The sequence below is a fragment of the Biomphalaria glabrata genome, chromosome 18 (genome assembly GCF_947242115.1).
Source record: "Biomphalaria glabrata chromosome 18, xgBioGlab47.1, whole genome shotgun sequence".
NCBI classification, from domain to species: Eukaryota; Metazoa; Mollusca; class Gastropoda; family Planorbidae; genus Biomphalaria; species Biomphalaria glabrata.
The window spans coordinates 13,130,976-13,149,972 of record NC_074728.1 but is presented as its reverse complement, the minus strand read 5'-3'; the positions used below and the strand labels follow the sequence as shown (position 1 = coordinate 13,149,972).

At 38.1% G+C, this 18,997-nt stretch overlaps 1 protein-coding gene across 2 annotated transcripts in view; it reads left to right on the top strand.

The window, feature by feature from the left end:
- LOC106061922 (fasciclin-1-like) overlaps positions 1-18,997 on the top strand; it is a 139,860-nt gene that overhangs the window by 21,180 nt on the left and 99,683 nt on the right. Inside the window, exons 6-10 of one of the 2 annotated variants that reach the window (XM_056017272.1) lie at positions 2,844-2,964; positions 11,510-11,669; positions 13,146-13,302; positions 17,819-17,951; positions 18,466-18,613. The exons of the other annotated variant lie outside the window; for it this stretch is intronic. Coding sequence (XP_055873247.1) covers positions 2,844-2,964; positions 11,510-11,669; positions 13,146-13,302; positions 17,819-17,951; positions 18,466-18,613 — 719 coding nt within the window. The remainder of the gene's footprint in view (positions 1-2,843; positions 2,965-11,509; positions 11,670-13,145; positions 13,303-17,818; positions 17,952-18,465; positions 18,614-18,997) is intronic. 2 annotated transcript variants of the gene reach the window in all.

Here is an 18,997-nt window from a genome sequence, read left to right as displayed (position 1 = left end):
TTGATGTAATTGTTTTGAAAAGGCTCAATGTCTTATTCGAATCCCGTATGGTCATTAGCCCCCCCCCTTAAAAATATTAGGAAAATTATGTTTACAAGATTACTATTTGTTTTAAATTACGTCTAACTTATAATGCATACTAATTAGCTTTTTCTCTTTAAAAAATTGCTTGCATAACTGATTTTAAAAATTAGATTTTTCGCTTTCAGAAAAAAAAAGTAGCCGTTGCATCAGAACTTTGAATGGTCTAAAAAATTGTGATGTCGGATTTTCAATATCTTTTCTAGTTTACGAGATCTAAACGGGACAGACGGACAGACATTTCACACAAAACTAATAGCGTCTTTTCCCCTTTCGTGGGCCGCTAAAAATACTTTTTAGTCAGGTGTAAGTATAGCGTTGTATTTTACGCGATAATATGAAAAATTACTTATTAAATGTTGTTTTAAATTATGCCCAACTTATATGCATACTAGATAGATTTTTTCTCTTTAAAAAAAGTAAACTTTTTTTTTCGTGTAATTATAGTAGTTAGTATGACAGAACGTACCTAACTTAGCAATACAAATGCAAAAAAGATGTGTTTTGACAAAAAATAAAAAACCGTTAGCATAAAATGTGTTTAAAATATGGCCAATTGTTCTCTCCCCTACTAAAGAGCCTCCAGTGTTTGTTACTATTAACAGTGAATAGTTGTAAAAGTGTTTTTTTACGATAAAACTGCTTGCATAAGTTATTTTTAAAAATTAGATTTTTCGCTTTTAGAAAAAAAAAGTAGCCGTTGCATTAGAACTTTGAATGGACTAAAATATTGTGATGTCGGATTTTCACTCTTGTCTAGTTTACGTGATCTAAATGGGACAGACGGACAGACATTTCACAAAAAACTAATAGCGTCTTTTCCCCTTTCGGGGGCCGCTAAAAAGTAGAAGAAAAATACAGTAAAGTAATGTACTATAGATAACGCAGTATATGCATTTTTTGTCTTAGTTTCGAATGTCGGAAATAATGCTGGGGCGTGGGGGAGCTCACAGCGCTCCCCGAGACTCCCCTAGCTGGTAAGGGCAGGGTTTTTAGTGTTTTTAACTAACTGCAGGAATAAGTTTTCTAGGGCAGAAAAAACAACAACATCCGAATGAATGAAGGGTTTCAATGAAATAAAGATTAATTACGTATACTCACACAGACTTACATACATAACCCGAAACCCAAACCGAAAAGAAATTTGACTGTTCCAAACTAATAACTACAACTACACTTAGTATAAGCTTTGTTTTTAAAAAACTATTTTTTTTTTATATTTATATTATTTGCATCCTTTAAAAAAAAGATCTATCGTTTTCATGTTTTTAACAGTGATGACCAACCAAATTTAGCCTGCAAGCCAAAATGTTTTTCCGGCACTCGTGTCGCGGGTCACATGACCGAAATGGTACAAAAATGAAATTGACCTGAAACAATTTTATTTGAATATAGTACTTGCATTCATTAATGGGATATCTGAAAGTCATCTCTTTTTATTTTTACGCGTCTAAAAATGACTTCATTTCTCTACTTAAAATGTAGCTAGCTAACCAGCGACTCATTTTGTTATTGGTAAATATTCTCATCAATGCTCCAATCTCTAGGTGTAGTCTAAAATCTTTTATTCGCGGCTCAAACCAAAAATGCCGCCATATTTGTTTGATACATGCCGTTTATATGTTGTTGTTTTATTTAAAAGCCACACTTTCTTTATTCAACCAACATGTTGTATTAATATTCTGTTCCACAAATAAGTAAAGATCGTTCGCTTGTCCTTCTAGATTCTAAATTGAAAGTCCTTAGTAGTTTCTTCGGCTCTCCCATTTCATAAATGTACAAATGTTAAAGGTCATAGTATCAATACATCTGAGAAAAAGTGAGGACCCTCAAACCTTTCTTGAAGAAGGCTATTTTCTTCACTTTTTGCCGACGTTTCGGCGAGCCGGATGAAACCACGTCGCGAGCCGGATGTGGCCCGCTTGCAGTATTTTGTTTGTAAAATGTTGTACATGCTTCGGATGTTCCTTCAGAGTTGAATATAATTTACATCCTAGCCCAAACCTTCCGCAGGACGATGGTGGATGAGAGCGGGCAGGGTTTGAACCCGAGACCATCGATAAATCCGAACGACAGTCCAGCGCGCAAACCACACGACCAGGATGCCTTCCTTTTTTTTTATTTAGACGGCGTCGACAAGGAAGCGATACGAAGTAACACATATTAAAAATAAGTAGACTTGGGGAAAAAAGTAAAAAAATGGCTTTAAAAATACGGACTTTGTGACATATTTCTATTTATGCTTTTTAATTAGACTAGGTTCTTTTGGAGAAATACGAAAATAAAATACAAAGGTTTGATAGAAAACTTGCGGTTTATCGGGGATAGCGGACTTCAGTTTTTTGCGAATCTGTCAAAACCCATTTTTACTGAGCGCCTAGGTGGTAAAAGTAACCAGTGTACGGAATTTGATACGGATACATACAACAGTTTAAAAGATCACGTGATCAATGAGTGGTATCTTGCGAGTATATAGTTGACTAACACTACACACCGGTTACTCCCAGTGATTTGTTCACAGGCTTTAAAATATTTATTATGGCCGGAACACCCACTTTTTTAAATTTAATTAAATGGGCCTCATTCTAACGATAAACCTAGCATGCTTTTTTTTTAGCCCGAGAATGACTCTTACAATGATTAGCAACAAGTTTCTTTTATTATTGGATATGTAGTAAACAAAAAATAGCATCAGAATTTTTAAATTGTTCAGTTCTTGTTTCAAAATATTTGTTTTTCATTATGTTTTCTTTCTTCCTCAGATTGTCACCCTTCACATCATCCCAAACCAAGTTTTGTACACATCCTTAGTCAATCACAATGAACGTTTCAATACACAGTTCAATTCTGAGACTGTGGTTTTCAGGAAACTCGGCGAGACAGGTAGGCCTGTATCTGTCAGTCTGAAAGATTTTGTTTTTTTAATGGAGAAGTGCAGTATGTCACGTGGATACGCAGGTCTAGCTGTGACCCACATATTTTGCCACATCAATTGCAGACATAACCGTTGTCTACCTGTGTTCCGTTTAGGATTTTTTTTTTGCCGCCTTCGGCTGTCCACGGCAGTAGATTTCCTTTTGGCCTCAAATGTGTATCCTGCTGCCTTTGTAAAAAAAAAAAAACTCTCCCTGTCTATTTTCTAAACCGCCTGCTGCCTGGTGCACTCTTCTATGTCATTTCAAGCCAACAGGCGCCTCGGCTGGTCGGATCCTCTGTTACACTGTCTACCCATTAGCTCACCAAAAAGAGAACTACGGTCTTCCCCCATGCGGGCTATGTGCCTTGCCTATATCTCTAAGCCAATAATAACTTTGCTTTGACACCATGAGGTGGTGCTCATAAATAACACCTATGCATGAGACATGAAATTAACAAACTTTTATTAGCAACTATAAAATCAGATCTGCAGGTATGTTATAATCTTTTTGAATGAAAGAGTGTTCAAGATAAAAAATAAAAGGCGTTAAGTAATGACAGTAACATTTTCATACTATTGTGCCGAAGTAATATTTCTACGTACCATTGATCTCTGCCTCTCTATCATGATTATTATTACATCCACATCGTATTTAAGCACATCTGTGAAAAGATTTTTGCGGGCAGGTTTAGAACTAAATTGGTGAAATGCGTAGTAAGTAGTAAGCCCCACTTGGACAACCTATTTGAGAAAAACATAGCTAAGAAAGCTATAAAAATGTTTAAGGATGACAACTCATCCTCTTCTTCATGGTTTCAACATTTTATCACCACAAAGAGGATATCACAAAAAACCAGCAGACACAAAAACAATTTTATTCCTTTGGTTCTGATAGGGATATTAGTGTGTGTGTGTGTGTGTAGTCAGCCGACGCAAATCGCCCCAGGCCAGCGCTAGATGAGCGGTCAACCGTGACGATCAAATGCGATGACTGGATACGTTTCAAGAAACATGTAAAGTAAATACTTCTCAGTCCAGTCACGCCGGAAGTTGTCATGTGATCAACAAGAATGGTCGAGCGACATTTCCTGGGTTTCCTGGGTCTTCTTTTGATTCACAGCGAATTGTACCGTAGCATTTAATATTTGTACGTCAATGAAATGGGAGAGTTGAAGAAACGAAAAGTAGACTCTGAATGTAGAAACTACCAGGAAAAGTTGGACAGATCTTTGCCTTGTTATGGAGCATGAAAATAAGCCAATATAAAGATGTTTGTGGCTGCTTATAAAGAACGTAACTTTAAACAGCATCATGAAATGAAAAACATAAACAAATATTGCGGCATTCTTAGTTTGAGCCACCAAGAAAAAAATACCTAAAAAACACGCAGAGATTGGAGGATTGACGAAAATATTGACCAAGAAGGGACAAGAAAATGAGTCAGCGGTAAGAGCATGGTACAGAGTTGGTCACATTTTAAGTCGTGAAATGAAGCCTTTTTTCGACATGTGGGGAATGCTTTAGTGGGTTACTATCAGTGATGGATGAAATGCAAATAAGAATGCAGTTGAAGCCACCACACTTCTTCGCATGGCCATTAGGAATCTCAATTAAAAACTAAGAGATAGAGCAGAAAAGCTGGAAATGTTTACTATCAGCGCCGACATGTTTGATAGCGCTCATCTCTTTCTACTTGTTTGCAGCTCAATAGCAATGTTTAAATCACAGAAAAGAGATCTGCTATGATGAACATGCATTGGGGCCACCACTGGCAAAGGCCTGCTCAAATACATTTCAGACATCATGGAGGAGGAGGCTCCTTTCCTTTGATAGCAATTAGTGGGGGTGACTACTGATACTGCCAGAAGTATGGCTGGATGACATAGCGAACTGACTGCAAGAGTTATAAAAGTTGTCAAGTCAAACGGAACCTCTGTGGCCAGAAGTTGAATCAGGCTGACAGACGCGCCTTCCAAACGTAATTGCATCTCTTCATTTAACAGGCAGACAGGGGCGAAACCATTGTTGCGTAATAACCCCACAAACGAGCATCTAGACTCAGTGCTTCAACTTGGTGTCTCATCAATGCAGTGGGATCTACAGAGGTTGGTTTTGGATAAACTTCCACATCCCACGAATAAGTGGGGGTTCGATTCCCATCTCTACTTTAGTGTTTGCTTTAGTTTTTATACAAAAGGGGGGGGGTTTCCTTGACAAATCCATATAAGCCATCTGAAGGTGTTTTTTTTTTTAGTTTGACTTTAGGATTATAGAATTGTGTGCTTGGTGATTTCTTTTAATATAGAATTGCGCAGAATAGCTTTTGATAGTCTATTAGAATATAACACGTAAAGATTTTGAACCAAGTCATACATATCTTCTTATCTTATCTTATATAATACAGACGTTACTTCAAAAAAGAAGATGATTACGTCCTACGCGTCATGCATTTAGTCATGCATATTAACCAATGACTTAAATTCTGCCAAGTCACTGGTTTTCCTGGTTAGCTCAGGCAACCCATTCCATGCTCTAATAGCACTAGGGAAGAAGGAGTATTTGTACAAATTTGTCATAGCATATGGGACGAGGAATGTGCCTTTATCTTTGTGTCTTTCAGAGTATTTTATAAAATTTTGTTTTTGTATTTGAAGATTGTGGTTCTGTAGCTTTAAGACATATTTCGCAAGCCGCAGAAGCGGCGTAAGGAGGAGGCGACGTGGAAAATCGCATCGCGCAGATACAAGGAGATTACCAAATAGCAAAGCAGGCAAAGGTGAAGGCACTTACCAAGAAATGGTTACGACACCTAATAGATACGAAGTGGTCAAAAAAAATAACTACAGTCTATTGTAAACAGCCCAGCAAACACCAAGTGAACAGGCAATCAAAAAAGACAAATGGGATATGATTGGTATGACAACGCCAAAATCAAGGGAAATATTTCATGTATTCGGTTAGCGTAGTACATATTTTCATTTATTACAAAGAAAAGAAAAAAGTAAAAAAAAATATTTTGTAGATTTATCTTTTGAAAAGCAAATTTAAGTCGTACGTTTTTATAACCGTATTTTAATTGATTTATATCGGCCGTGTGGCATTCCGATTGAGTGTTGGCTTTTAAAGCTAAACGTACTAGGTTGAGTTCTCACCAAGAGCAGTTTTTGTTTTTACTTTTTTTCTTTTCTTTGTACTAAATGAAACTATGTAATATAACCGAATACATTAATAAATTTGTCTGACTATAAATATTCTTGCCAGGGGCGGACTGGATGTCAAAATCGGCCCAAGCATTTCTATACAGTAGCCTACAGCCCATAAATTGTATATCATATTGTTACGTATTTCTGAATCTTCTGGCTAGAAGTATTAGTAGGCACACAAATAAAAACACTGTAAAGAACTTGACCACTAAACTTTCAGTTTCATATAACTTTAATGACTATGAACTCTAACAATTCGTCACTGTAACATGTAGTGTAGAAGAATGTACAATATCTGTCAGTTTACAGTTAGCTATACTTCGTTGCAATTCATCTCTTCACTTCGTTGCAATTCATCTCTTCTCAACTTTCCTCGAGCCGTATTCCACAGAACAGACCAACGACACACTTCCCAGTGTCGCTCCAGGTCTCCTAAAGCTGAACCTAGTCGCACTCAAGTCTACCGAATCAGAGCCGCACACGTCTTACATCGACTGTATCGACTGTAACGGCTCAAGTCCACTGTAGTTCGCTGTATAGACTTTAACGACAGTAGTCCACTCCAGTTAACTCTACCCTAGTTAACTTGCACCGAGTCGTACACATTTCTCTTCCACAGAGCCGCACACGTCTTACATAGTCTGTATCGACTGTAACGGCTCACTCACGACTCCATACGACTGACTTTCACATTAACTTTCTGGCTTATATAGAGTCCCTAATCGCTTCTCCAAAGTTGCACAAACACTCCTAGTATTCTCTGGAATAACATGTCAGGAAACGTCACATCCTGTCTTTATTTATACACGTAGATTCCAGAAAACACTCGCTGCAGTGTCATCAAGTCGGGGTCACACGTAGTGACCTTTATCTGTCACTGTTCATTAGTAACTGTCCCCCTACTTAGATCTGTTCGTCCCCTGGAACAACACGTGTGGACACGTCACATCCTGTCTTTGTTTGTACATGTAGATTCCAGGGAACACTAGCTGCTGTGTCATCTCGCCGGGGTCATACGTTGACCTCTACCTATCACTGTTCATTTGTAACACTGCCCCCTTCTTAGATCTGTTCGTCCCGAACAGATTCTACTTCATCACGATACTGATGAAATCGATCGACGATCAAGTAGGAAGCTTTGGTGGTTGCCCCCTTCTCAGAGATGTTCTTTCAATCTGGCCGTTGTCCATCTTCTTTCCATAGAAGAATGGGAGCCAAATCCTCATTTTTCAGCAGGTCCTCACAAATGTTTTCTTCAATCTTGGTATGGAAACATCGACCTTCAGATGACGACATTGGGCAGCATTCTAAAGAGTTCGTACTTCACTCGCTGAGTTTTACATTTTCAAGTATCTTTTTACAGAGCTTCTTCAGAGATGACCAAGTTCATCACAGTACAGCAATATTCACATGCTCTTCTTTTAAACAACAGCAACTGACTTGGGTTTGTACGATGTTGGGTTGATCTTCTTGTACAGTTCTGTCACAGATGGTTACTCACTACAATTCTGACATCTTAAACTACTTCTTTTCTGTCCTTCTTGCTTCTGACTTAATTAGCGTTCTTCTAAAACCTCTGTTATACTTCATCAACCTATTCTCACGAGGAATGTTCTTAGATTATTCATTAGTGGCTTCACACTTTCAACTGATTCGTAAGGCTTTCTTCTTTGGTCTGATGGTTCCGGACAGAATCTTTCTAAAAACATGGGCTGTGGAGTTTCATCAGTGCAGGTGGGGGTCTATCAGTGGGAGAAGTGGTGGGCTTGTTTTCTAACAACATGGGCTATGGAGTTTCATAAATGCAGGTGGGGGTCTATCAGTGGGAGACGTGGTGGGCTTGTTTTCTAACAACATGGGCTATGGAGTTTCATAAATGCAGGTGGGGGTCTATCAGTGGGAGAAGGGGTAGGTTTGTATCTAGATCTTGTTGGAGCCATCCACGTTGCACTCTGCATGTGTCGCTTTCTCCGCCTCCTCAATTTGATATTTCTTTGGTTGCGTTGATGTCGTTGTCGTTGTCTTGCTTTCCTGTCGATCAATGCTGATGGCAGCGACTTAGCACATAGGATGGCATTGCATTTCATAGCTGTAGTCATCAAGACTGTTGATCTAACAAGTTGCTTCAGCATTATTCTTCGATGGGTGCTTTGCGAATGAGCTGCAAGTCCACTTGAAGGCAAGTTTTCAAACACGTCATCACCTTCATCCGAGTCTAGAGGACTCGACTGTGGGGCATGTTGATAACATTCAACGTGCAAAGGTCCATCAACTTCAGCATCAGATTCCATTGTGTTTCCTTTCCTTTGACCAGGACTTCTCGCGCTGATCTTGACAGCTGGACAAGCTTCTGTTAAGTCCAGACCTTGCTGGTGTATTTCTTGGCATTCACAGTCTTCTTGTAAAGCTACGTACGTACAGTTCTTGTCAAACGCATTGTTGCAGTAATCAAGTTTCGAGTTCCTCTCGTAGACACTGGCAGATAGAAGACAGAAGTCTTTAAGGCCCACAGCAACAGGCTTGGACGCAGACCCAACGTTATCTTGTTCTATCTGGCTGGTTGAGGTACTCATATCGGGTATATCTCTAGCAAAATCTTCGGTTGAACTATAGGTCTCTTCTCTTGTTTCTTTAACTGTCTCATTCAGCTTCTCGTTGAAACAATAACAGCTATCGTCTCTTTTCATTTCTTGTGGGCCACATTCATTTGGTTTGCTATCACAGTCAAAGACAGCACAACCATCACCAACATGCCTATCGTAATTGTCTGTATCGCCACATCCTTGGTTGGACAATTGTTCTCTGTTCATCAATGGTGTAGCTCTTTCATCAGTTGACTCAATCTGATAATGTTGGGTGTTCAGCAACTCGTTAATCATGATTCTAGTTTGATCTTTTATCGTATTTGTTTGTTCTTCTGTCTTGTTGGGCTTGGTAACTATTTGTTCATTCTCATTCATGGCTTTGATCAAATGGTTAAATGAAGAAAATCGGGTGTTGATTTCTGATTCTATCTCCTTAATGCTCTCATTCACCGAGTTCATTTTGTATTGCAAAGTTCTCAGGAGCTCCGTCATATTAGGCTTGATTTCAAATTGACAGGTGTCCGGATTCTCATCTTCCTCCAACAGGGCTTGTCTGAGACGTGCTGTTAGCGTTTCCTTATTTCCGTTAAGCTGTAGACCTCTTTCTCGAAGCTCTTGTCTAAGTTCTTTCATGTCAAGTTCAATAAGAAGTTTGGTGGAATACATTCTAGCCAGAAAGATCCCACTTCTGACACCAATTGTTACGTATTTCTGAATCTTCTGGCTAGAAGTATTAGTAGGCACACAAATAAAAACACTGTAAAGAACTTGACCACTAAACTTTCAGTTTCATATAACTTTAATGACTATGAACTCTAACAATTCGTCACTGTAACATGTAGTGTAGAAGAATGTACAATATCTGTCAGTTTACAGTTAGCTATACTTCGTTGCAATTCATCTCTTCACTTCGTTGCAATTCATCTCTTCTCAACTTTCCTCGAGCCGTATTCCACAGAACAGACCAACGACACACTTCCCAGTGTCGCTCCAGGTCTCCTAAAGCTGAACCTAGTCGCACTCAAGTCTACCGAATCAGAGCCGCACACGTCTTACATCGACTGTATCGACTGTAACGGCTCAAGTCCACTGTAGTTCGCTGTATAGACTTTAACGACAGTAGTCCACTCCAGTTAACTCTACCCTAGTTAACTTGCACCGAGTCGTACACATTTCTCTTCCACAGAGCCGCACACGTCTTACATAGTCTGTATCGACTGTAACGGCTCACTCACGACTCCATACGACTGACTTTCACATTAACTTTCTGGCTTATATAGAGTCCCTAATCGCTTCTCCAAAGTTGCACAAACACTACTAGTATTCTCTGGAATAACATGTCAGGAAACGTCACATCCTGTCTTTATTTATACACGTAGATTCCAGAAAACACTCGCTGCAGTGTCATCAAGTCGGGGTCACACGTAGTGACCTTTATCTGTCACTGTTCATTAGTAACTGTCCCCCTACTTAGATCTGTTCGTCCCCTGGAACAACACGTGTGGACACGTCACATCCTGTCTTTGTTTGTACATGTAGATTCCAGGGAACACTAGCTGCTGTGTCATCTCGCCGGGGTCATACGTTGACCTCTACCTATCACTGTTCATTTGTAACAATATGAAGGGCCTTCTATTATAAGACTATTTGTTCTCAAAATCATTGTAATTTTTTAAAATAATGCATGCTCTATATCTTTATAAGAAATATAGATCTAATGTTGCTTTTTAATTGCTATGTTTGTAGGCCCTAAAAGGATGAAACCTACTAATAGCACTGTCTACGGATGTAGGCTATTAAATTATTTTTGAAAATGTGTTAGATTACATTAGTATTACACTGTTGTCTGTAAAATATGTTTTTAACATGACACTCATATAGCCCCTTATATATGAGAAAATTATAAAACCTTTAACAATCTCATGCATGCCATAGTGGCATTCATGAGGCCCTTTAGGCCCATTTGAGCATTTACCCAAATGCCCATATAGCTAGTATCCGTCCCTGGAATTGGGGTTACAACCTCAAACTCAATTGAGGGGGGTTTCAATCTCAATACCCTATGTAAGGGCTATGCTCAAGGAATTTTAAAACTCTAATTTGCTATATTAAAGAAGCTTTTTTTAACGTCAATAATCTCTGGAGGGGGGGGGGTTAAACTCGAAGCCCCCCTTGGCTACGCTTAAAAACTTTGGTGACTGTCTTTTCTTTATTGTATAGAAGAGATGGTTTCATCCTCGAAATGCATGAAGTGGGATTTTTAACTCAAAACCGCCCTCCGGCTGCGCTGGAGCAAATTATGGTTAAATATAAAATCTCACTAAAAATAAAATAAAGCTAAACACCAGTCACAAGATTCCACCCCCTTTGCCTGCAGGGAGGGGGAGATTCGGTTTGCGCGCTGGACTGTCGTTCGGTTTTATCGACGGTCGAGGGTTCAAACCCTGCCCGCTCCCATCCCCCGTCGTCCTGCGGGAGGTTTGGACTAGGAAGTAAACTATCTTCAACTCTGAAGGAACATCCGAATCATGTCAAACATTTTACAACAAACAAAACATGTAAAACATTTTACAACCCCCGGGCTACGCTCATGTTGGATATTTCAGGTGACTAGTATCTGAGATGAACTGCGCAGAGGTTTCCAGATCAGGCAGCTCTCCACATAGTTTTTGTTTTGAGGCCAATGTCTTGTACGGGCCTCTGGATCTGTTTTTTTTCAACAGAATATGTGACTGGTCAACTTAAAGGTGGTCGTACTGTAACTGCTAAACTGAATCCTGCCAATATAACAGTGATGAATGGTGTGGTCCATCAGATTGATAACATTTTGGGATTTGTTTACAAGACAGCTATAGAGGAGATCTCCATTGATCCTCTTACACAGTAAGAGAAAGTTTATAGTTGTTTTTTGCGGGGTAATATTAAGCATTAGAAAAGGTCTATTATATTTCTTTTAAAAATCTTTTTTGGGCTTTCAAATAATATTTTGTTATTTAAAGGATTTTTTCTTCAAGTTACATAAGCATAAAAAATAACAAATTAATCTGTCTAAATTATCTTTTTTTTTATTTTAAATAAAATACAAATAATAGAAACCTTCTAAATTTGTCCATCGTGATACAATGATGACCACTTTTGTCCTCTAGGGGGCTCGATGGACAGTTTTGTGTATTCTCTTACGGCCTGTGAGTCATATGTGGGCTCGAAATGATCGCCTGCTCACTGGGCAAGTTATTGCAGCTGGAGCTTGAGTCAGTTGCCGTGATATACACTGGGCAAGTTATTCCAGCTGGAGCTTGAGTCAGTTGCCGTGATATTCTCCTCTGGTGCTTTTTTTTTTTTTTTTTTTTGGCCAATGCTGTTTTCGATTCCTCAGCGATTTTTGGACCAGTTTTCAGAGCGCAGCGCGATGATGTTCTGCCATTTGCTTCCGTCTCCCAGGTGGCACTTTTCGTTCAGAAATTTTCTGAGGTAGATCATGTGGGAGTGGTTCCGCTTCAGATTCTAGCCTATTCAGGACAGAAGGCTCAAAAGTAAAGTAGCAATCATACATAAAACACTGAACCATAATCTTCAAATACAAAATTTAATAAAATACTCTGAAAGACACAAAGATAAAGGCACATTCCTCGTCCCATATGCTAGGACAAATTTGTACAAATACTCCTTCTTCCCTAGTGCTATTAGAGCATGGAATGGGTTGCCTGAGCTAGCCAGGAAAACCAGTGACTTGGCAGAATTTAAGTCATTGGTTAATATGCATGACTAAATGCATGACGCGTAGGACGTAATCATCTTCTTTTTTGAAGTAACGTGTGTATTATATAAGATAAGATAAGATAAACAAAATATGGACATCTTTCAAGTGAATCTATAAACAAAATAAGGACATCTTTAAAGTGAATCTATAAACAAAATATGGACATCTTAAAAAACAATTGAAATTGTTTCATACGAAAACAAAATTATCACTTATGGATTTATTATCCAAGCTGTTGTAGGAACACCATAAAAACTTAATAATCTAAGATGCTATGACTGGATAATATTGTATGTAGCTAAAAAAATCTAGATTTGTAGAATATAAATGTTGTTACGTGTGACATTATTCAAATCCACACTACACTATGTCAATCGTGGTAACATGAAACAATAGATAGAAGCAGGCGCTCAATCTGCGGATCCTGAAAGTCATTGATATCTAATAAAATGCTTACATGTACATCTAGTTATAAATAAACTACAAGAGACACTTACAGACTTTTCTTAGACACAGCTACTTGCTTGCATGTCGATATTTTTTTATAGAAAGCTGTGTAACACAAATAACATCTTTGTATTAAATTGTTACTTTTTCAGAAATTTTGAGCAGCTGATTCATGCTGCCAGGAAAGATCTTCAGAATTATTTGACAGCTACAAGTGGTGTTACAGTGTTTGCTCCAACCAATGCAGCCATGTTTGCTGTAGCCAATGTCTACAAAAATTACCTAAGCAATCAATCACTTATAGACATGGTAAGTTTTATTTATAGATGATATAGATTGATGTAAGAAGTGACACTATTTATATTTAGTCATCACGGCATCTAGATTGATGCAATGGCTTTGCACAGTAGAGAACTAACTCCTTCAATGTGTACTGGTCGTCACTCACTTGTCTTTCAAAGCCTAGATCTTCCCTACATAGACAAAAGGTTAGGAATCCTTATATTGATAAAATTATTTCAAACAAAGCATTAGGGTTTATTAAAAGAATATTTTACAAATCAAACAGGAACATAAAACTAAAATGCTATTTAACTTTAGTTAGGCCAATATTAGAATTATTCATCCTCTCTAGAAACTAGAACAAACGCAAAAAAGAGCTCTGAGATTTATAACAAACAAATATGCACATTTGACTAGAGCATGGAACATAACTAGAGTAACACCATTATTAAACTTCTTAAACTTAGAGACTTTTCAGAACAGAAGAATAAAAAGTAAGGTAACAACAATACAAAAAACATTGAACCGTAATTTACAAATAGTAAAACAAAACCTAATGAAATACTCAGAAAGACACAAAGATAGAGGCACATTTCTTACACAATGAAGGTCCCGAGGTTCAACCTGACAGGAACATCATTTACACACAGTCGTACATAGAGTAACCAACTATGTGGATGGTTTAAATGACAAAAAAAAATTAATTGTAAGAGACTGATAGATGTATATGTACAATGAGAATGATAGATATTTAATAGATATTATTCAATAATTCACATAAGCACCTTGCTACTGATAGCACTTTGTCACCGTGATTTCGTAGTCAACCAGACACTGACCGACTGACGTCACAATACTGCCAACACCGGCAATAATAAAGTTAGACCTCAGCTGATCCCAACTGATGTGTAACGGTCCTGACACTCAACGCCGTCGACGATCGCCAATCTGACAACGGCACTCAAGACTGTACAATATATTTCTGAGACGACAAGCGACGCCCACACTGGCATAGAATCGAGTTCAGTACATACAACTCCAACACTGGCACCCTATAAACAAAATAAACACAAAACACAACTTCTACTCTAAAACCTAGAAATAGTGACAGCTTCATACAACATACAATAAGAGATATCACCAACGAAGTAACTCACCCTAAACAGAAGTCCCAAAAATCCTACCGAATAGCAAGTCCAAGGAACTAGTACTTGTTTATACAGACTAATCTTTTACGGACCAACACACCGTCCGTTTCAACCAAATTCCAAGGGTGAACTACCTCATGACAAAGAATGACCAATGTCACCGGACTATGTGACGTAGCAAAATCAATTCAAAACAAAAATACAAGTATTACGAGTAAAGAAAAAAAACTAAACAGAGCTGGGGGAAAGCAAAAGACACTTGTCTAAACAACGTGACACTTAGCAGTGTTTAATTTGTAAGTCACACATTAACATGTTTGACTAGATTGACACATGAAATGCGTAAGAAGTAATTATCTTCTCTTTTGAAGTCACGTCTGTCATCTATTAAATAGGATAAGAATGAATGAATCATTGACGACATTGACAAGACAAATAGGAAACGTACATTGAGCGCAGGCACTGATTCTACACGTGCAGATTGTCGGGCTTCACCAGTAGCCGTTATTTAAAATCGTCAAACAAAGATTTTCTCAAAGTTGTGACTGTGAGCGCTAATGAACTCGTTCTTCTCAGATGATTGTGTCTCACACCAAAGACGTACATTTAGTACCAACTCTATCGTTTGGGACTGGTACACCGACAGCATTACGTATATCCGGAACAAGGTTTACATATAACACGGTTAAATCTGTGAGACTCAAAATGGACAAAGGCTGCTTTCGGATATTTTTCACGAACCCTTGCCTGAACACAGTCCTGTATTCTAGCCGTCACTGAGCAGCCATCGTAGACTTGGCCGAGCAGTTTGTACGTATCAAGACTGTACGTAATGTATTTGCGGAAACTGACGTTTAACACAGTCAGTAAATCTCTCTGAACAACAGGGACGCAATCAATGAAATCTTGAATTAATTGAATACAATTGCCATCAACAGCTGCCAGTGTCTATGGGAGCTTGCAACAATAACCCGTTGACGTTCACTTGGGCCGTAGACTGTGTAAGCCCAGAGAAATGCGTTGATGACAAGGTATATGGAGTTATCACACTGGTCAGTGATATTTTGCTGGCAGCTTTGGTGGCTGTTGTTTTACTTGATTTACAAACAGTTAGGAAGTGTCCCTTTTTACCACACTGATGACATAAAGCAGTGATGCCCAAACTACGGCCCGCGGGCCAGATCCGGCCCGCGACGTGGTTTTGACCGGCCCGCCAAAACATCGGCACAAAATGTAGGGGAAAAAAAGGTTGAACATTTTATTTTTTCTATGATAGGACTCTAGCTTTTTCTTTGATGGCTTTCATTCTAATCTATTTTCTTGTAATATTCATGTTAACTTTTTTTTTCTATAAGAACACAAGGTTTTGGTTTTTTTTTCGGCAACAAGAATTGACAATACCCGCGGCTGTCTAGAGCTAACCGTGTTCTTGACATCTCATGTGTGTAACGCAGCACATCTTTTCTGTATCACTTTGTTTCGTGTACGTTTGACATCAACATGATTGGTGCCGCGTCGTGTCACATTTGTACGTTTATGAAATAGGAGAGCTGAAGAAACGAAAATTGGATGTTGAAAATTCCAGGACAAGTGGACAGATCTTCTTTCTTTGTTGGTGGAACATAATAAGCCAACATGTTTGATTTGTAAAATTTGACTGTTTTTAAGGAACATAGCATAAAATGCATTGTAAAACAAACCATTACAAAAATATTGTGGCATTAATGGTTGAGTCGCCAAGAAAAGATCGCCTACGTCTAGAGTTGAGCGAGTGACGAAAATATTTACTAAGAAGTCAAGAGAAGGAGTCGACAGTCATGGAGGCTACAGAGTAGCTCACATTACCAAGAGAAATGAAGCATAAAAAGGTGCTTGCTTGCAGTGATGGAATTAAATCGGCCTGAAAAAAAATGAAGCTGTCAGCGTTTCAGGCATGACAATTGCAAAACGAGTCAAATAGACAATGTTGGTGAAAATCTCAATTCAAAACTAAATGACAGAGCAGCAGATTTCGAAATAATACTATTGCCGCTGGAACTGATTGACTTAAAAATCCAGATTTCCAGCTTGATAAATTTTGAACAATAGTGACAGTACATTTCTTTGCCAGGTTGTCTACTTAAGTCTTGCACATTTGCGAAAACAATTGATGGTATGATTACAATAAAATCACATTGTTCACAAGCACTTGTTTTAGTTGAAAACTTTTTCAGTTATAAGACACCTGAAACCCTTGTTACGTAAAAGAATTATGGTGTAAGTAGGCCTATTGGAGCCACGAAATTGTAATATAACCATTTAAAATTCTCTATTTCATTTTTTTGGCCCGCGACACGAGTGTTAGAAATTAAAATGGCCCGCTGGCCGTATAAGGTTGGGCATCACTGACATAAAGCATTTCGAGCAGGGCATTCAGTCCTAAAGTGTCCCCACCTACCACAAAAGTAGCATAGCGACGTAATGGCATTCAAGTCCTGGTCTTCATTATAATAATAATAATAACAACAAGGCTTGTCTTCGAGTCCGAAGATTAATGAGGAGTGCAGTATTTCCCCTGGCCACGTAGCCCCAGCTGTGACCTACATATTTTGCCAAGTATAATCATTTTCTGCGGTTATCGATTAAGATTTTCTTTTCGCCGTCTGAGTCTGTCCTCGGCAGCGAATTATCTTTTAGTCTCAAATGTGTATCCAGCGGCCTTTGTGAGTGACCTCCAGCTGTGGGTTCTGAAGCCGCATGCAATCAGGTGCTCTCTTCTATGTCAGCTAAAGCAAGTTGCGGGCACCTCTGTTACATGAACCACCTTCTAGCTCACCAAATTCGTCCCCCATACACCTAATAAGAGAAACTCTAAGGAGTGTATGTCATGGACTCTGACATAAAAATCAAATATTTCTAAAAACAAATAAAATTATTTGTTTATATTACCAACCTTCCCAAGCAGTACAATTGAAACCTGTAATGAAATAATGAATTGTAACTTTTTTGGCCAGTTTTTATTTTGACTTTTAATTGTTTGTAGTTAAAATATACGTTCGTGACTCTTAAGCTAGACCCAAATATAGACATCTGTAGACAACATTTACATAATACTTCAAATACATTAGTTTAGAAATAAAAGTCTGAATATTTGCAGACGATTGCTCAATATATAGATAAAGTTAAAATATACGTTCGTGACTCTTAATCCAGACCCAAATATAGACATCTGTAGACAACATTTACATATTACTTCAAATACATTAGTTTAGAAATAAAAGTCTGAATATTTGCAGACGATTGCTCAATATATAGATAAATAAAAACAACACAAGACATAGACATTTTACACAGAGAATTGGATGAATTTCAGAGCACAGTGATCTTTCTTTTTTTTTTTTTTTTGTGCGTTTCAGGTTTTAGAAATGAGTCTTCTCCAACAAGGTCAATATTTCAACCTAATGGATTACAATGGAGGCTATGAGTCTTACAAAACAGCTGTGTCTAGATACAATGGTCGACTTATCAAAGTCTACAATGATGGAAATAGTAAGAACATTGTCATTGAACTAAATGATTCAAACCTTCTGAAAATGTAGATGTAGTTTACCTTAATAATTCAGCTGCTCATGAAACCATTTTCTTACAATTTTATGTTACATGGCCAACAAAATGAGATATATGGCTGTAAATGTGTAGTTATTTCCCTTATGTAAGCTTTTTGTTTAAGTATTTTTTTTATTTTACTTGTTTAATTTGTTTTTAGCTGATGACCTCATGACCCAAACGTCAAGCAGAATTTCCTATATGTATTTATATAGTATTTTGTGTGCACATCTGTTCACTGTTTGCCTCTGTATCAGTAAATCTTATATATTCCTAACATTGTCATTTAAGTTAAGTTATCCTCTCATGGAGTGTGTACCTCCTGGCATATCTGGACATCCTGGAACATAAATAATTTACTTTTAAGAAAGGTTAAGGTTAGGGTTATCAAGAGATCCGTGACATGCAAGTGTGTCAATTTATTAAAATGTGAAATACATTTTGTATTATTTCCCAGACCTGTGGGTTGAAGGAGGCTATGTGAAGGCTCGTGTCCTCAAACCAGATATTGGAGTGACCAATGGAGTTGTACATCAGATTGATGCTGTCTTTGGTATTCCAGTTCGTGACATTCCATATACCATCTTTTGTGAGGACTGGCTAGTGTAAGTACATTTCCGGTTGAGAGACACATAGTTTGGGACAACAATCTCCCTTATGCCTCATTTATTTATTTGTTTTAATTGGTAAAAAATATTTTTCAAACTCGTGAGTTGTTTTGTGTTTTCTTCGTGTCGACTCCATTGTTACAACGCTTATATCAAGACACTCTGTATATCTGTCTAGTCAAAAGTTTGTACACGTTATTTCTCCGACACCCAAACTCGGATCTATCTGAACCATTTGCACAGTTATTTCTTCTGCCTGAAAAGACACGAATTCGAACTTGTGGACTAAAATCTTCTCAGGCTTCTCAAGCTAACGCTGTAAACGTCTGCTAGCGATAAGCCTATGAACAATGGAGATTGTATAGTTATCTTTTTTTTTTC